At 39.5% G+C, this 19,862-nt stretch overlaps 1 protein-coding gene across 2 annotated transcripts in view; it reads left to right on the top strand.

Annotated features, from left to right (window-relative positions):
* lmbrd1 (LMBR1 domain containing 1) overlaps positions 1 to 19,862 on the top strand; it is a 73,144-nt gene that overhangs the window by 44,451 nt on the left and 8,831 nt on the right. The window contains exons 9-14 of one of the 2 annotated variants that reach the window (XM_061039585.1): positions 624 to 779; positions 5,692 to 5,756; positions 5,863 to 5,965; positions 9,387 to 9,491; positions 9,575 to 9,724; positions 11,334 to 11,409. In XM_061039585.1, coding sequence (XP_060895568.1) covers positions 624 to 779; positions 5,692 to 5,756; positions 5,863 to 5,965; positions 9,387 to 9,491; positions 9,575 to 9,724; positions 11,334 to 11,409 — 655 coding nt within the window. The remainder of the gene's footprint in view (positions 1 to 623; positions 780 to 5,691; positions 5,757 to 5,862; positions 5,966 to 9,386; positions 9,492 to 9,574; positions 9,725 to 11,333; positions 11,410 to 19,862) is intronic. The other variant, XM_061039586.1, reaches the window with a different exon arrangement.

The following is a 19,862-nucleotide window of genomic DNA, read 5'->3' on the forward strand; positions in this document are numbered from 1 at the left end:
GGCCGCGACCTTCACGTCCTCAGACGGCCCTGCATTAAAAACAGACAGGACTACATGGACTCTGGAACACTTTCAGAAGTCATAATCTGTGAACACGGATCACCGCTGGAGTCACAAATTCAGGCTCAAACTCTACCATGCAAAAAGGAAAAAACAGGATATAAAGCAGATATAGAAATGCAGCCGCCTTCTCCGGGTCAGAGCTCATTAAAGATAGACTGAGGTGAAGTGGAAAGCTGTCCTGAGTTCTCCAGTTCAAATCTGTAATGGAAGTTTAGAAAGTTTTTGCACAGAATGAAACAATGCTGCAGATACTTATAATGCTTATAATTGTGACGGCAGTTGCTCAGTCTGTAGGGACGTGGGTTGGGACACGGAGGGTCGCAGGTTCAAGTCCCTGGGCAGACCAAAATATGGAAGACGGAGAGATGTCAGGGCATTTCAATCTGTAGAGGGGCCCTTGAGCGCTGTTTTTTCTTTCATACTCACATTGTTCAGGACTCTGTGGGAAGCTCAATAACTTACTGATTCAAACAGTTTAACCCTGAAACACTGTGTCAGAGGTAAACATCAACTCACATGTGTATCCATCGATTTATTTGATTGTTTGTGGGTCTTGTCAGCAGTGTACCGATGGACGTCCCCTTTCCTCGAGGGACAGAAACAACCTGCAGGAACTGGAGGGTAAACTGCAGGTCCTGCGGCGCAGAGGGAGACACCTGGAAATCGCAGAGAGGAACTGCTGCACTAAAGTGGGCAGTGCTCTCAGACCTCTAAAGGTGAGAAAGAATTAAGGACTTGACCCCCTTTTGTATATTTTTGATCTGCAAGCTTGTCAACAATATGTGCATAGAAGGCCTTTAACTGAGACCTTCTTTTAATTGTCCAAATGTACAGCAGCACCAGGCTAGTAATAGGGAATGGGCCTAAAAATTAATTGGGCTTTTATTTTGAAATTCACAGTGTTTAAAAATTCTCCTTGGCTGTTCTTGTTGTCATTCTTTTCTTCACATTTCCACATCTCCCGCCCTTACCTGTTTTCTTTGTGCTCAACTCTTAATCTGGACTGCTCTAGATTTACTTTTAGTTCTACTTTACACAACCGCATATTCACTTGATTCCCTTGGGCAGTCTCTTCCCCTAATTTACTCTGAAGTCTCGCTGGGAGTCTCACATTTCCAGGCAGGATGCCACATCTCCCCTGGGATAAACCAAAGCAACCACAAACTTCTCTTTGATTTACTTTTTCGAGTTGGACCAATACCTGGACCTCACATGCAATTTTGATTTGGTTGTTCCCATAGTCAAATATGCCCAAGAGGGAAGATAAGGGGGCGGGGTTATTGCACTACTTTTGTGAGACTAAACATATGCTGATACTTTTTGGACACGTTTGTACCCATAATTTTCTGGACAATATTAAAAACATCAGTTGAATCTGATTTTTAGCTATGAATGAAAATTGATAAGTTACAAAATTACATTTTAAACATTGTCAAACAGTTGATACTCATCAGGATTCTTCAGAAGTACAACTTCAAGACTCAGAGAACATATCTTCACACTGCTCTATAGAAAATTATCGCCCTAAGCGAGAAGTCTGACTGATCCAGAAAGCACACTGGATCCTTGCTAAACCAAGCCATGTGATTACCAGCTGTGATATAAGCCCCTTTGTAATAATTTGCACATTACAAGCACTGCATTTCTAATTTCCAAAAGACACATCATTTTAGTGTCAGATTGTATGGAGGCTGTCTTCATCATTATGGCCTCTTTAAATATTAGAAACATGGCTGGCTCATTTTTTTTTCTTCACATTTGACCATAACAACAAATCAGAGTTTGTCCAACAGGTGACTTCTTAAGCCTAATAAAAAAAACTCTTCTCTGAATAAGCAGAGATTTGATGCAGCACAACAGATAGACATCGGCTGCTCACATCAGTGCATGCTACAATATTTTACAGATGGGCTGATATCAGCCAACACAGATACTGATGCATCCCAACCTCCCACACTGTCTGCTGTAGCAGTTTAAAAAAGAAATGTGACAAGGATGAATGCTCCTAATCTTTCCCTGCATCAATCTCTGCAACTTCTGATGCATCGTTTATGTTAACCAACTTTCTTTTAGGTAGAAGCTCATGGATTTGTATTAAATATTAAAGGAAGAATTTGCGACATTTTACACATAAATATATCAGAAATTAAGTATATCCTGTGTAAATATCATTGAGTCATGACTGTCTACAATGAGTGAGAAGCATGAGTCCCGCCAGCTGTATTGTTGTCAGAGCCGTGTTTACATGGACAGGACGAGCTTTCTCTTAATTATGCTTAATTATGGTGCGTTCTAATCGATAACTCCTTCATGTAAACGCGAGTGGAGAGGGGTTGGAGGTGTGCTGCTGGAGGAGAGCGGAGGCTTTAGAATAGAGGAGGTGTGGCCACACAGCAGTTTGTTTTGGTTTCATGCTGGCTCTCAAGGGCGACATCTACTGGATCAAAAAGTCGCACATTCTTCCTTTAACCACTCAGCATGCACGCCTGACACGTTCACATTTCCCTGTCATGTATGACATGAACATATCTCCCACTGTTTGAATCACTTCTTCTTGTTAAAGACACAAGAAGTGGTCAAATAATTCTTCTAGTGCACATTTTGAAATCCTATTCATTTTCTAGTATTTTACTGCACGGCAGGCGTGCACAAACATTTAAACCCAGAGTCTGCAACAGTTTGTCTTGAACCAAAGGGGGCTGCGGCTAATGACAGTCCCCAGACTCAAATTGAAACAGTAATGAGATGGCAGATTTATTTACTGTACACTCACTGGCACTGGTGTGGAGTTATAAGCCAAAGGATTGTGATTTCTCCAGAGCGGTCTTGTCGCTGTTTTTCAAAACACATGCTGTCTTTTTTTTATGTCGACCCCAGTGGTGAGCACAAATGGCTCATTTAACATGTGAAACAAGTAAAGTTTAAAAAAGCTTGGACGTTTGTTTTGAGTGAGTCATAGAAAAAGTAGTTGTTGTTTTTTTGAGTTGGGTGTTTTTTTTAATGAATAATTTATAATGTAGCACTATTCTCTTTGTTTTAAAAAAAAAACATAGATATGAAAGTAAAACCCAACTCTTCATGATTTTAAACCTTTTAAGATCACATCAAGGCCTCTCCTTTTTTATGTTGTAAGGCCAAAAACTTTCCCTACAGAACCAAGTTTTTCCATCTTTGTGCTATCGTATTCATTGTTGCTGCTCTGTTTGTTGCTCTGTGCTTCTTCCTGCATCTCCCTCTATCCCACTTTGCAAGCCCAACACATTCTCAGCAGATGTCTTGTTTATCATGAGTCTGGTTCTGCTCGAGGTTTCAGCCTCATAAAGGACCTTTTTCTTACCCCTGTAACTTTGCTGAATTGATCCGGTGACCCTCCGGTTCCCAACCCAAGTCCCTACAGACTGAGCTACTGCAGCCCTTAAGGTCTATTACCTGCTCTTTTGTAAATGTCTTGGGATAAGATTTTTCATGAATTGGTGCTTGATTGATTGATTGATTGATTGATTGATTGATTGATTGATTGATTGATTGATAAAGAGATACAGGCAGTGTAATCAGCACATTTTTTAAAGTAATTTTTTGGGTCACTTTCACCTTTATTGGATAGAACATCTAAAGAGAGAGACAGGAAAATGTTTGGATGAGAGAGTGGGGGATGACATGCAGGACAGGGCAGAGGTCAGAAGACTATAGCCTCTGTACATGGGGCGTGCAACATAACCACTTAGCTAGTCAGCGCCCTGTAATCAGCACTTTTTTAAAAGGTTATTTTTGGGCTTTGTATGCCTTTATGTTAGAGATAGGACACTGGATAGAGTCAGAAATTGGGGGGGGAGAGAGAGTGGGGAATGACATGCGGGAAGGAAGCCACAGGTCGGATTTAAACCCAGGCTGCCCGCTTGGAGGACTACAGCCCTCCATACATGGGGGGCGCACACAAACCACTACACTACCGCCGCCTCAATCAACACTTTGTTGAAAACAACGAGCGTGTTTTCCTGTATTGTGCTGACTTCCCTAGTTGTTGGTATCAGGGATACATAAACAAAAGGATATCGTTTTTCTTGATTGCAATTGCTCGTCATTCATGCTACAGTCAATAAGCAATTACACTTAGAGATGTTTCTCCCCAGCTGCTTTGGTTAAATGGTTGTGTTTTTGTTTAGTTAATTACTTCATTTGTTTATAATTGTTCAGGCAATGATTTGTGTCTGACAGTGAAAGTGAGAATCTGAACAAAAAAAAGCTTTATATATGTTGTAATCTTTTATCCGGAGACTGGGCCTGTGGTGTAAACAGTGTGGTCAGAGTCTCAATATCACCCTTTTTGTGGTTTTTGTACATTATGCTGAAGGGTTGGCACAATACCAGATTTTGAAATTGCAAATAATTAAATGACTGTCCCGGTGATTTGCAAATAAAGTTCATGGTGAGAAATTGGCAATCTGAGCTTCAAATGTGAGGCAGTCTGAGGTAGTATAAAAATCCTTTATTTAACAGGGCTGTGTCGACGCGTTTCGACTCAACTGAGTCTTCATCAGGACATAAAAGACAAGAAAAAACAGGTGTTTGAATAACTTAGGGTGACACATGACAGAAGTCACAAAACCCTGAAGATAATCATCGAAAAACACAGACTTTTTCTTGGGTGGCTTTGTTTTTATTCCTTTATTGGAGAGACAGGACAGTGGATAGAGTTAGAAATCGGGGAGAGAGAGAGAGTGGGGAATGACATGTTGGAAAGGAGCCACATGTCGGATTCAAACCCGGGCCGCCTGCTTGAATGACTACAGCGTCCGTACATGGGGCGCACGCACTAACCACTAGGCTACCAGCGCCCCAAACTTCAAGATTTTTAGAATTTGATACGATTCTAGAAAAATCTAACTATTAAGATACCTGTTTCAATACAACAGCAACTAAATTACACATCCCAGGCACCTTATAATTACTAATTAGTTATTTTCTTATTTTTTTATCACAAGAAACTCCTGTGCATGATCAAATAGCACAAACATTGGCAACGGTTTGGTTCTGAAACATTGCCAATGTATTCGTTCAATTTAGGCAGTGCTCTCTCTCTCTCTCTTCAATCGTTGCAGCTTTTGTTTAAAAATATGATTCTTGTGATTCTTCTGTACTTCTGTTCTTTTTGATAAAATAAATCATTAAAATAACAAAGATGGGGATTTTAAAACATGATGTATTGAAAAGAAGTTTTATATAATTCGATCCTTATATTATTTATGTTTGTGTTTGCCTGCGTCTCTCGTCACTTCTGTTGGTACCACCAAACATTTTTTTTTTTTGCCATAAGGCTCTCCTCGAAGGCGAGCAGTTGATCGGGTTTATTGCCTTTTTGGCTGCCACACACCTTTTGCCTCCCTGGTTGAAACCTCCCCGCTCTGTCTGAGCTGTGCCATTGCTTCCCTCTGTCACCGTGGGCAACGGTGCCAAACTGAGCCTGGCCAAGCCATATGGTCTCTCCTTGACAAAAGACATGACAGAAAGGTTATATTCACTGACCCAGTAGATGCCTTTGAAAGCAAACCTTTATGTTGGTACTATGTGTCCTTTTTGTTGTGAGTACATCCCTGTCTGTTTTTTATTGTTTATTTGTTTTCTTTGCAGATATTGTTGGGCGTTTTCTTTATCCTGGTTGCCCTGCTCTTCACCGTTGCGCTGTTCATTTCAAAGTAAGTCATGATATATCCTGTAACACCATCCTTTACCAATCTTTATCATAAAATACATGATGCTGGATCTATATACTCACATTTAAGTTGTCTCTGCTTGTTTCAGTTTGGACAAAGCGCTCCACTCTGCTGGCATCAGCTCCGGGTTCATCATCTTTGGCACCAACCTCACCAATCCTCTGAATGAACTTCTCTTAGCCTTACAACCCGTGAGTATCTGCTCATCCGTCATGCTGAAAAGATTATTATCCTCAATTAAGATATGCTTAAAGCTATATTTTCCTGCTTCCATCATCATTAACCTAAATGAAGCATCATTTAAAAAGCTGTGTTCTTGGCTATCCTTAAATGCACTCGTAAAAGTGTTCACTCGAAGCGTGTGAGGTTCACTGCACTGCAGCGGCTTTATGAATAAATATAATCTCACCGACAGAAGAAGAGTCGTGCATTAAATGAGTCATATTGACTCAAATGTAATTTCATTTATTTTAAATACACTTTGATAAGTAACACTTGTATTTTAACAAAGGCCATAAGATAACAAAACTGCAAGCAGAGAAATTATCCCCTCATGAGTCACACACACACACACACAGTCGCATTTTGCATACCGCAGTAACTTCAGAATAATTGCATTTTCAAAAGGAGCGTCTAAAGATAAAAAATTGCAACCTGACGAGCACATTAAGCTCGTCTATAAGTGGGAGCAGAAGAGATGTTGAAAGGAAAGGCTGCTAAACTCTGTGAAAATGTTTAAATTAACAGCAAAATTAATCAGAAGCTTTCATGGGAAAATAAATCTGTTTTAAAGATGGAAGAACTGTTTTTTAAGAACCAGCTATTGATCAGTTCATGACTAAAAGTATTCACAAGGTCATGCACACTCATGCTCCAATTCAGTAAATTGTACAAACCCGGGTAATCTGCTAAATGTACAAAAGTGGAAACTGAAAACGTTGACAACAATTTATATTCTCCATCCATCCATCCATCCATTATCTTTACCGCTTTTCCCATTCGGGGTCGCGGGGGGCTGGAGCCTATCCTAGCTGTCATTGGGCGAGAGGCGGGGTTACACCATGGACTGTTCACCAGGCAATCACGGGGCTGACATATAGAGACAGACAACCAGCCACACTCACATTCACACCTACGGCTTACGGGCAAACTAGAGTCACCAATTGAATATAGACTAATATCACAGCCCTGCCTACTTTTTTCATATTTAATAATAATTACCATGTGGTACAAAATGCTGCAGCCAGACTATGAACCAGGTCTTCCAAAAGGTTGCATATCACTACCATTCTGTTTTCTTGACACTGGCTTCTTATCAAGTTTAGAATAAAAACTCAAGATTCTTGTAATGACTTGTAAAGCCCTGCATGGACAGGCGACGGCCTACATCATAGAAATTGTACCGCCTTCCACTCCCAGCAAATCTCTGAGGTCTTCTGATCAGGGTTCGCTGGTAGTCCCACACTCCAGACTGAAGACCAAGGGAGACTGTGCTTTTGAGGTTGTGGCCATAACCATAACCATGTTACTTTCTTCAATGTGGAAAAGGTCTCAGAAAAATCATCTACATCTGAGATGTATGAGCCTTTGGATTTTATAAGACTGTATTTATATATAAGGTATTAACCATGAGGTTATACAGCAAATCCTCGTATCAATATTTGAAGAGATAACATACGATGAAGATTATTGATCATCCACTGGGGGGAAATCCATCTTCTGGGTTTTATAAGGAGATCCATACAGATTGACAGAATATAAAATCATCACCGTTTTTTTTCTTCTTCCCTCCAAGTTAATTGCCACAGGTCAGGATGCTGACCAGATCATCTTCTTTCAAACTTAATATTCTACTGTAGGAGTCCGAGAGAGAAATGACTGACAGCTCAGACCATTAAAAAATGCCTTCGTAGATACCGGCATTGATTAAACGTCTAAAGCCTGTGTTTAGTAGCACGGCCTTGCTATTTAAGGAACAAAGTGCACCTCACCAAGAATGGATGCTGTTTAGGGATCAGTGTTTAGGTTCAGTCAGACCATTAAAGATTGTCATCCATCAATATTTATGTTTCAGGTATTAATGACAAGACTTCATCTGTACATACTCGGGCTGGAAACAACCAGAGGCCCACAGATAAAATACCTTCACAATACTTAAGTCATCATGATTTGATTTTGGGATTTCACCCTTTTGCCTATTTTGGATTGTTTCATTTGCATATTTAAACTTCAAATAATATCTGCAAAGGAGAACTTTTTAAATAATATGACAGTAAAGTAAGATGTAAAATCGAACGGAATAAATGATCTCTCCATCTTTGTTTTAGTCCCACAAACATTGTTGGGTGTAGGGTGTTTCTGCGGTAAATGTGGGTTACCGCCCCCCCCTGAAGGTCAAGTTAAAAAAAATATTATATATTTATATATTATATATATATATATATTATTTTTTTTTATATTTACTTTTGGGCTTTTTGTGCCTTTATTGTAGGGATAGGATAGTGGATAGAGTCGGAAATCAGGGAAAGAAGTCATTTAAGGATACCTTTCCGATAGAAAAGGACAGATGTCATTAAAAGTAACACATGAACACCAAGATTCCTTCAAGTGTTTGTGTCGCCATGTCAGCTTGTCCCCACCCCCCCAACGCTTTAAACCTAGGGGAAACACTGCTTATATTCTGTTAGCAGGTACAGCCTACACAATTCCTTTCCATTTGGTTAAACTTCTCATAGGCTAGAAAGAAGACATAACAGAAATGTCAAAAAGGCACTCACATCCGGGAAAGTTTAAGTACTAGGTGCTGGACAAAAAAACATCCAAAGATAGAAAAAGTACTGAGTCCGCACACCGGATGCTGCTCCAATTAAATTGAAGTTAATGGAATATCACATGTAACGTTTCGGGCCCTCGCCCTTCATCAGACATGAAAGAAGACATTACCTTCACTTGAAACTGTCAGACATAAACATTTCTTCAGTCTCAGTCATATTTCCTTTTCAGCTCACAACATACACTTTACTCCTTTCCAAATATAGCTCTGCTGCTATGTGGTGTCTTACACATACATTATACATTACAGCTACACAGACCTAAAGGAAGAATTACCCTCCGATGGAAGACAGATTTAAAATAATATATCCACAAAGTTACCAAGAACTCATGAAAATCCGTACTACCAGTACAGACATTGACCTCTGCTGTCTTTGCCAGGGAATCATTTCCATCTAGTGAATATTTAAAAAAATCTAGAACGAAAAAGTACATTTTTCTAGGCAATAGTAGAGATTCATTGACTTTTTTTGACACCATTTATATTCCACACACACATTCTTGACCCACTGAAAGAGGCTCCTTGACCCACTTTTGGGTCCCGGAGCCATCAGTTGAGAACCCCTGCTCTCTGGAGCAACAAGCTGAGATGTGCTGTGCTTGGGCTAGACCAAATGGTATTGACAAATAGTTGCTCATAAAAACTTTTAAGCGTCCTTGAGGAACAATAAACCTTGATTCTGCTCTTAAAGCAGTAATGATGGACAATTGCTGTTTCTATGATATGTGAATTGTGGATGTGATAATGTAGCTGACCCTGCTTTGTTTTTGGAATCACAGGTTTTCCCGTTGGATTATATCCTGATCACAATCATCACCATGTACTTTGTGGTCACATCCATGGCTGGCATTCGCAACATGGGCATCTGGTTCTTCTGGATTAGGGTGAGCAAATTCCCCCTACTTAAATTTCCTTTAAAGTTTAAAAACAAGCGACTAATTGCACATTGTGGTTTCCTCTTTTTCAGCTGTACAAAATCAGACCTAAGAAAACTCGCCCTCAGGCTCTCCTCTTCCTCTGCATGATTCTCCTCCTGATTGTCCTTCACACCAGTTACATGATCTACAGCCTGGCCCCACAATACGTCATGTATGGCAGCCAGAAATATCTCGTACAGGTGAGGAGAAGTATATATGTACGTTTCTGTGTATTTCTCAGACTTCAGTCTTGCTGAGTAGAGCTAGCACTGAAAGCTGGTGCTGTAAGGACGGCCTTGTCAGTGGGTTCATATCCCCTCGGGTCTATCTGGGTGTAGGCTGCAGAATGGTCTCTACGGGCTTTTAGGACTCTTGTTCTTTTAGGATTCTGTCTATCTGTGTTAGACTGTGTGGCTACTACTATCTGGATCTGTTGTTGTGACAGTCTACCCTCTCTGTCGTCTGATGTTGCTGCTCTCTCTCTCTCTCTCTCTCTCTCTCTCTCTCTCCCCCCCCTCTCTCTGTGGCTGTGTGTGGGTGTATGCATTTAGTTTAGATGCACCATGGTGTCTGCTTTGTCTCAAAAAATCTGTCAAACGGCATAATTAAAAGCAAACCAGGTGTTGTTTTGTTCTGAACTGTATGTGACTCATGGTAAATGTGGCTTATTCCTCTTTGCTGGTTTGTGTTTTCAAATGCATTTATTGTCTCCCAAGTGTCATTTATCCTGGCATATCTTATTCAGTGTAGCCTGTGTGTGGGAAGCTTGTCAAAATGTTCAATACTTTACAATACCACATGTTTTACAAATGATACAATATATGTTATTTTAATGATCATTAGTATGGAAAAAAGGCTTTAAAAAGGTCGCAACTTCAACTAAAAGCTGCTGCGTGCAAAATAATAATCACTGTCAAAACTGCACAAATACATTTGTAATGTTTCAGCCCAGAATTGTAGCTTTTTGTATTGATGCAATTTAGACAGTGTGTTTTGGAGTTTGCTTAAAATAGTTGGGTATCAAAATAATAAATTACCGTAAAATACGGTAAATGAGACACACTTTTAATACCTATTTTTTCATCTAAAATCCTGCATTTAAAGAAAACTGTGGTATATTGTTCCATAAATAAACCTGAAAGACCTCTATATTGAAGTCAACAAGTGACCTGCTGAGTTGGGCAGAGAGCTCGCAGGCTGTGGTTCTGTACTTCACAACTTTCACCGTAGGCTGTGAGAGCTCACCTACCGTACTGTAGCTAGTAGAAGTGCAAACCCTACAAGGCGAAAACAGATGATACTAAAACAGCTACACATCCTTACAAAAAGTGCACGTTGTGGACTTTACAATGTAAATCATCAAGCATGACGGCAGTTACGCATTTTTACTTTTTGGGGAAACCCGCCAAAACAGACTGTGTCTTATAAACCGGTTCGACTAATATTCAGGATTTTACCATAGAAGACTTCCTTTTTTTTTTTTTTGCTGTGATATCAATATAGTTAGATTTTTACTGATATCATATCTAAGTTCATAATTCTGGTATCGTGGCAGCCCTAATAGGAAGTTGATGTTAAAACTTGTGCAATTTCTTAAGCCTTGACCTTTTCTTGTCCTGTAGATCCTGTTGTATGTGTTTCCTGTTAAAAGTCTATTTTGCAGTTTGTATCCGAGTTCTGTCTTTTTATCGACTGTATCCGTGGCAAATCTCTACTCCAAAGCCACACACTGTTTGCACAACAAAAAGTAACTGAAGTGTTCCTTTCTTTAACATACACACCTGCCTCTTGTGTTTCTCATTTCATCAGATGCCCTCAGCTGGTCCTGCGTCTGGGAACGCTACTTCTGGCACCACAAGGACCTGTGATGCAGACGCGCCCGAGGGTAAGTCTGTCATCTCTGCTAGCACAGTAAGGTAGCACAGGTCCAATAGTGAGACGTTGGAAGAACTTACAAAACATCATCAAAGATTTATTCCTCACAAGTGGAGTCTAAACTAGAAGAAAGAGGGGTCGGTGTAGAACACGGGCCGAACACTGTTCAGTAATCTTTTTCACTGTTTATTATTCATCAGAGGGAAGAAAACCAAGGACAAACATTACTAATGGCCTCTAGCTGTCTCCATGCCGATGCATATTATAGGGAGTCAGCCCTGACAAAACAATATGTGAATGTACATCATAACAGTGATGATGATATCAGAGGGATTTATTCATTTGCTAAGTGCTGAAGTTAGGCTCGTTTTGGTGTTCGTTTTCATTTAATGCACACACACACCTATCTACCTACAGTATCTACATTCTCACTCCTTGGTAAACCTGCTGTATCTCAGACCTTTCTTCCATATTTTGTCTGGGATTCCTTCACAATGGGGGGCGGCTGTGGCTCAGTTGGTAGAGTCGGTCGTCTCTCAACTGGAAGGTTGGGGTTTAATCCCCAGCTCCGGCAGCCAAATCGATGTGTCCTTGGGCAAGACACTTAACCCCAAATTGCTACTGCTTCTTCGTCAGCAGCTTATGTGTATGAATGGGATTAGTTACTTCTGATGGTCACTCTGCCATCAGTGTGTGAATGTGTAGGTGTTATCTTCGGTGTGAAAGTGGTTTGAGAAGTCAGAAGACTAGAAAAGCGCTATACAAGCTCAAGTCCATTAACGATTAACAATCACACTCCCTGGGGCGCTGGTGGGGAAGTGGTTAGTGCGTGCGCCCCATGTACGGAGGCTATGGTCCGCCCAGTTTCAAATCCCACCTGTGGCTCCTTTCCCGCATGTCATTCCCTACTCTCTCTCCCTGATTTCCTCTATCCACTGTCCTATCTCTCCATTAAAGGAACAAAAAGCCCAAAAATAAATCTTAGAGAAAAAATAAAACAATCACACTCCCTACTGAACTCACGTAAAGACGTGCATTTTTAAGCTTTCACAGTGATGTGGTTGAAGGTTTATTTTGTTAGCGGAGGTGGTATGGATATTTTTAAATTCAAAAAATGCAGACTGGCGTTGTAATTAGAAGAGTTAATGAGTGTTGAAAGGTTAACATGTTAAGTATGTGTAATAAGAAAAAGGGTGAAGTTCATGTGAAAACCATTTACACGTTGTTAATTCCCACATCCAATTAAGTACTAAGCAAATTCTTATTTCCTAAAAATGTCATCATGTGGCAACAGAAGCTAATCTCCGGGTTGGGTCATTTTTATAGAATCTTACAATCATTCAATCATTATGTAAGGATGCAAGTACCTCAGTGATCATTTGCTTAATGTGTTTTTCTACTACGATACATTTTTGGTTTGAAGTTGGTTGATGGCAGTTTTTGTTTGTCTTGATGTCTAACCGTGTCTGTAATTTATCTTTGGTTGGATCTAAGATAGACGTATCTTAATCATTGCGAGGCTGACCGGTGCGAGGTAACATTTGTGAAACAAAAACGAAAAAACAAAGATCGACTTTTTCCTTTAATGTTATTTTCTTAGTGCCTAAAACAGCTGCTCAGATAGGTGTCAAAGTATTATTCACAACATATGGTATGTGTGACTGTTAAAAGAAAGCAAAATAAAATGCTTTGAGAAAAAACACTACTTACACAAAAAAAGAACAAAATCAACAAAGAGACATAAACTAAGAGTTCCTCACTGGAGCTTTAAGTAATGATAAATATCTTGAACGTGCATCAAATTCTTGGAGAGAAGGACCTGAGTGTGAAACCCTCCAAAAATCTTGCTTAAATGTTCTTGATGAAACTCATCAATTCACACACATACACAAATACACACACTGCCTCACAAATGCCAACCACGGGTTTTAACACATTGCTTAACTTCATCATGTGGACAGAAGGAGCCAGGGATCAAATCACTTAACCCTGTAATTAGTGGACCTGCTGAGGCACAGCAACCTCTTTTTTATCTATTAACCTTGAAAATGACAGAGCTGCCTTGTTATATATGTTACATGAGGAGGACTTTCACTTTTGCTATATTGTCAATAGAAAGGATCTGTTTAGCTTTTGGGTTCCATGTTTGTTTCCAAAGCTAGTTTAAGGCTCTGGACCTGTTGTGTCAGGAGAGATTGGAATGACAATGAGGTGTGTATATCTGAATACAGCAAAGATGTCAGAGATAGCCATTATTGACTTGGTTTTCATGAATAATTTTCAGTTCACCCAACAGTACAGAAAATGCATTAAGACGGGGTTAGACAGGCAGAAAATAGAAAGATAAATCCAAGGCAGGAGAGTAACTGCAGAGATCAAAGGCGAGATATTATTTGTTAACTATAATCTCATCTGTAGACGCGTACATTTAGATTCTCTCCTATCAGTGGGGAAGGCTAAATAGTGTTGTTGTTTTATTTCACATTGAAGCAAATAGGCTTTATACCTAAATTAATTGGCTGGTGGCTGCCTTGAATAACCTTTAAAGTTGGTGTTGAATCACTGCGTGCTGCTTGCTGTTGTGTCACTTAGATTACATTGCACTACAGCAGTGACATTATAGCACAGGAGGAGGTGGCATACTGTTGGTTGAAGATGTGTAGGGGATATTTCTGCATTTTCTTAAAGGTTCAATGCACAGAGGCTAACACATGCCTCAATCCATACCACTGTAATGCATATTCAAAGCAATGTTCTATGACACACCATTTGTCTTGGGGCACTAGGTATTTTTCTCTGAAAGTGTGGCCCTATACGGTGTGCCTCATTGAAGAACAGTTTTCTCTGCACTGTATCTCTTATAACCTATGCTGAAGGAGGTTGTGATATCATTTAAAGACATACATAGTATTTAAAGGTCTTGTTTCAGACTCTCTTGGACCGCACAGTCAATATCAAGCCTTACTACAATACAGATTTCCTTGTTTTTTTCCTTTCTTTCTCATGTCTAAATATTTTATTGTATTATGCTGTTAAACAAATACACAGAAATATAAAAAATAGAGCATTTAAATTCGGGATGTGCATGTTACGTCAAATTGACGGTTGAACCCTTGCTAGTCAACACCAGAGTTTCAAGTTTGTTAAACACATTATTTGTGTTTTTATTTGTTGGCCCTTGATATCGGTCAAATGCTCAAACTACAGCACAGCCAACAGCCACAAGCCAGGGCTGGAGACATAGACTGGCTGTAACTCAGTTATTGGGCCTGCTCTCCTCGCTCTATTACCCGGATGTTTACAAGCACATTGAATGGACAGCATCTCGTAGGAGCAGCTAGTTTTGTTTGGCAGTTTTTTGATCTTGAAACTTGAGATTAAAATATGGCTGTGTCACTTTAAATTGGCATATAAACAGGAGCCATGCATAACCACATTCAACACAGGCAGGTGGATGTTAACCTGCAGGGAGGACCAAAGGCTGGGGGTCCTAGCACTGCTAATGCAATTTTCAATAAATTGTGCTCAATTTGAACTGTTTTTTGAGTGTTGCATTACCTTTAGATTAGTCAGTATTTGTCAAGGAACATCAATAATCAAAACAGTCCTTACATTTCTAGATTTTCTAGATGTCTGGTTCTCTACCAATTAGCATGAACTGCCGATCCAGGGAAAATGGCAACATCCAACCAAGTGGCACACACTTCAACATGATTGGCAGCTACAGTGACCTGAATTAGAATCTGTCAACCTAAAAAATAGTTATGGCCTAAGAGTGATCAGATGAAATGGATAAAGGAAGAACCAGAAGTTCTGAACATCGTTGGTTGGGTATCCTGAAGTGGGTTTAGTCAGTGGTTTATGATTGCAGAGGGCTTACACAACATTGAGGCACTAATGGACTAATGCCTTTGACATTTGAAAAGAGTGTGCCTCATTAGATTCTTTTCTCTTATATACATGCAGCTCCTTGCATAAAAGGCAGTAAATGGTCAATTATTGCTGATTTCATGGCTTGGCTTCAATATATATGTTCTTGTATGATAGACATGACCAATAAAATCATCTCTATTCACAGATGAAAGCAGTAGTATTGTTCATTTAAAGTATTTTATTATAGAGATAAGCATAAAGTGCTGACTAGGTTGTATTTTTATTCAATCCCTTTGCTAAGCGAGTTCCTCCTTGTTTGCTGGATAAATTAGTGATCAAAATCAAACAAACCCTCTGTTCTTCAGAACATAAAGGATTGTGTGATTTGTGAATTTATACAGACATGTCACTCCTTGAGTGGTGCCATGAAGCCCCTTAGACCAGGTCAACAGCCAGAAGTATTTTTACTCGCTCTTTTGTCCAGTTTAGGGAAACTGATCCTATTTTGGCCTTCTTGGAAATGCTTTCATAACAGCTTTCATTGTACCTCCCACCATGAAGAGGAGGACGTCTCAAGCAGAGACAACACATGCAACTGAGAGGGAATACAACCAAAAGCTTTTTGACCGATGTTTTGTAGGAAGTAACAGGTGAATAACTTCATTTGTGCAGTGAGGGAGTGCAACTCTTTCTACAAGCGTTTACATAATTTAGAGCGAGTACCTTATCAACCCTGTGGCAGGTTACAGCTAAGAGAGAATGATGAATGTGGAGGACTAAATGCATGGGGCCAGACAGTCATCAACCAGCCAATCTAGATCAATGTACCAAAGTGATCTGTTCACTCAGATATTTATTTCTGCAGTCCTTGTTCCTTCTTTAAATCTTAATAGTTCTAATGATCACTAAGTAGGGCTGTTTGATAATGGCAAAACAAAAAATCACTATCACCATTATTTATGATTGATATTGAGTTCACGATTATTAAACGCCATTACTCATTGATTTTACAACTTCTGCATCACTTGCATTTATCCAATGTAACACTTTGAAATATTAAGACTTCATCTGCTTGGAAATAGTTTGTTCCAGTGCTTCATTGTTCGTTGGTTTACAGGTTTTGCTTTCCGGTATATGTCCTCAAGGTTCATATAATTATGTCCTTTGAGCGATTAACTTTTCTTTTTTGAAATACCAACGCTTAAAACTTGATAACTGGCTGGCATCCCATGCAACCAGCTGTACTGTTTTAACTATATCTTACTAACTGTATACCATAGAAACATTCTCTATCCCCAATAATAACCCGTGACATTTGTTACATAATGTTGAAAAGTTCTCTATATTTTCATTTGTACTCTAGTATGTCCTTGGGATTGTTTTATAAAGTCTGAGAAATAAAACAGCATTGAATCCGGTAGTGAACCATATCTGTTTGTTTTGTAAAGACAAAAATAATGTTCTTCCTGCCGTGTCTCCTGGGAGAAAAGGAGATGTTACCGTAGCATGACAAAGAGATTCACAAACATGGATATGAATTGACATTTGTGGCTTCTCTCTGGTCTTGTGAAAATAAGAATAGGAAAAAAATGATGCAGTGGAAAAATAGCATCAAATGTAGAAGAGGCATCACTTTGTAACAACCTTTAGTGTGACACTGGATCAGAAGACAGCTGAGGAAGAAGAGGGCAGGAGTCAAGCCGGTGACTGATTGGCCAGTCGCTCACAGTGGTGTAATGACACCAACATCTTGTGAGCAGGTACTCTGTGTCAAGCTCTCCATTAACTTCTCTAAGGTCATTACTGCGCCATTACTCATTTACTCGGCATAATGGAAGGGAATCCAGAGGAATTAGTTGCCATCACCACAGACAAACCCGAGCCTTCCTCAGGATTCGATTTACCTCTGGGTTTTCCCGTATTTCAAAAGAATGAAGAATCTGAGTATTTATTAGAAGTTCTGTTCTCTGAAGCTGTGCACATTGATCCTGCTTTCCTCATTTTAGCTGACGGAAAAGTTTCATCTTTCATTTTATATTCATATTCCTATCTCTCCAAGGCCATTTGCACAAACTTGTAGCACTTTATCTAACTCTGTTTGCTTTAACGCTCACATTAAAGTCCTTTGAGGTAGTTTCTTGGAGTGTCACATGAATACATTTTAGTTGAGTCACAAGCTTTTGCAGCAAATGCTAAAACAAAGGTTATCGAGCCCATTGCCCATAAATGAAAATCTTTGCACATCTAGTATACTTTTATTTTACAAACTGGGTGTTGAGTTGACTTTCCTGGAAAAAAATCAAAAAAACCTAATTCCCACACTTACTCGACACAGTAGTAATGGGCCATGTTAAAAATATACATTTTCGATTGTTTTTATCAGCAACTGGTTGTAATGTGGAACTACCACCACCAGGCGGTGGCTGTAGCATGCAGCTTGCCATTATATGACAAAAGAAGAATAAAGGTTGAGTGCCCGGTGCTAGCGAAAGAAAAAAGTGTAGCGCTGTGAGATTCAATAAAGAGAGAAAATCGAATCCAATAATTCATAAAAAATTAGATAATCGTCGAATTGTTCCCGGTGAATAGTCATTTTAATTGAAATGCCCATCTTTATCACATAGCATTTGTCTGTCCACTGAAGACCATTGGCTAAAACAGTTTATTTATTAGGGCCCGAGCACTCACAGGGTGCGAGGACCCTCTGAAAACCCTTAGGATCATTATTATTATTTTTCCGCGTCTTAGCACCCACTTTTGATCAAATTGATTAAATTTTATCGAGATTGCTTCCACAACACATTTAGCTGGCTTCATGTCCATTTCTTATGATCCCTCTGTCTCCCAATAAATGACCAGTCTCATCTTTTGTTTATTACTGTCACATTAAGACCTCCATCAACACATCACCAACTCTAATTATTCGTTGCATTAGTTCCCTTGACAGTCAGACCAATAATTTTAATGACTTTCTGTCCACAGCACTCCCAGCTCAATGTCATCCCAAAACCAAAAGGTTCCCTTGAGATAATCTGTGCCAGATTCTCTAAAGTTCGTCGCTTAAAATGTACATAAATTCTCATCGAATGGATTCTCAAAAGTGCATAAAAAGTTCCTTTTTTAGCAGAAAGGAAAGTTTGTTCCACACTTAATACCAATAATGAACCAATCCTCTGATTTTGTTATTGACACAGTAGCTCATTTCACCAATAAATGCCCTCTGGGTCTTTCCACCAATTTATCTGCTGATGATTTTTCTTTCACAATTTGGGTCAACACCATTAGGGACAAAAATATAATTGTCATGGTGTAATGTCCCCTTCATTCAGTAAAAATAGTCGTGCCAAAGTCTAGTTTTAACCTTGGAATATAAATCACATTATTTCTCCTCTGACTCTGAGTGATGGATCTTCTACTGCAGAGAAATTCTTTCACACTATGGACTCTTGTCTGTTTCCTAGCAACTTGTCGGTTTCCACCACATTGTTTTAAAAGAGCTTCAGGGAGGAAGACGGCCATAATTTTATGTTTTGCCTCTGAGACGTCTGGTGCCCGAGCAATTTTCAACAGGAGACTCCCTCAACCCCAACACAAATTAATAGTAATTTTCTTTGCATCCAGGGGATCATCACCAATTTGTGTTACAATGGAATATGTCAATCAAACGTTATTCTCATGAAATAAAGATGTCCATCTTGTAATCCACAGACACCCCTTACCTGTCAGGAATATATAGTTTCAAAGAGTGTTGGTTTGCTTGGTACAGCGCCAAAAGATCTCAGGTTTAATTGACAGAATTGAAACACTCAACGCTTGCTGTAATCAATATTCTTTCACTTTTGTTTTTCACCGCTGAAGGCTACTATTTGAAGCGGTTAGAAATGGTGTAGCATTGAACAGCTGAAGATTCAGCTCTTCCCCCCAGGAGTTTGTAAAGACCAAATTAAAGCTTAAAAGAATAGAGAATACTGGATGTACATTCATCAAGATCCCTGAAACAAGACGCGTTATAAGGGATATGTTAAGGCGGTGTTAGAAAGAGACCTATGGAGAAAAAGACTTATGGCCGTGCAGGAGTGATGTTTTCATTCAACGATTTATAGGTGATAAAAATCGAGTGAATATAACAAAGCATGGATTTCAAAGTCCTATAAAATATCTTTATTTTATAGCCATGATTAAAGGTTGTTTGGAAAACAAGCTATACCGACAAGATGACTTAAAAAATGTTGTGTTAGAAAGCGAGCTCAGGATAAAAAGACTTAGGCTTTAGCATGGAGTGTTGTTTGCGTTTAATGGTTTAAATTAAGCAACGTTTCCACCTCACAATAGTAGCTTCAAAGTTGTTCTAATTGTACAATGACAATCAACATTGGAGAATGGAGTCCATCCAATTTCAACAGAACGCCCTGGTCACCTGGTCAGCACTGTGTAGATTTCCAGCGGCCTGTTGTTCTGGTTGTTGTTCAGAGGTGCTTAAGGCTAATAGAAGCCAGTTAGCCCATCTCTGATTGGTCCTATGGCTGAGGCTAAGAGGCAAAAAAGTAAGATTCGGCGCAGCACAAAGATGCTTGTTTTGAACATTCATCG

This window comes from Labrus mixtus, chromosome 6 (assembly GCF_963584025.1).
Source record: "Labrus mixtus chromosome 6, fLabMix1.1, whole genome shotgun sequence".
In the NCBI taxonomy this organism is placed as follows: Eukaryota; Metazoa; Chordata; class Actinopteri; order Labriformes; family Labridae; genus Labrus; species Labrus mixtus.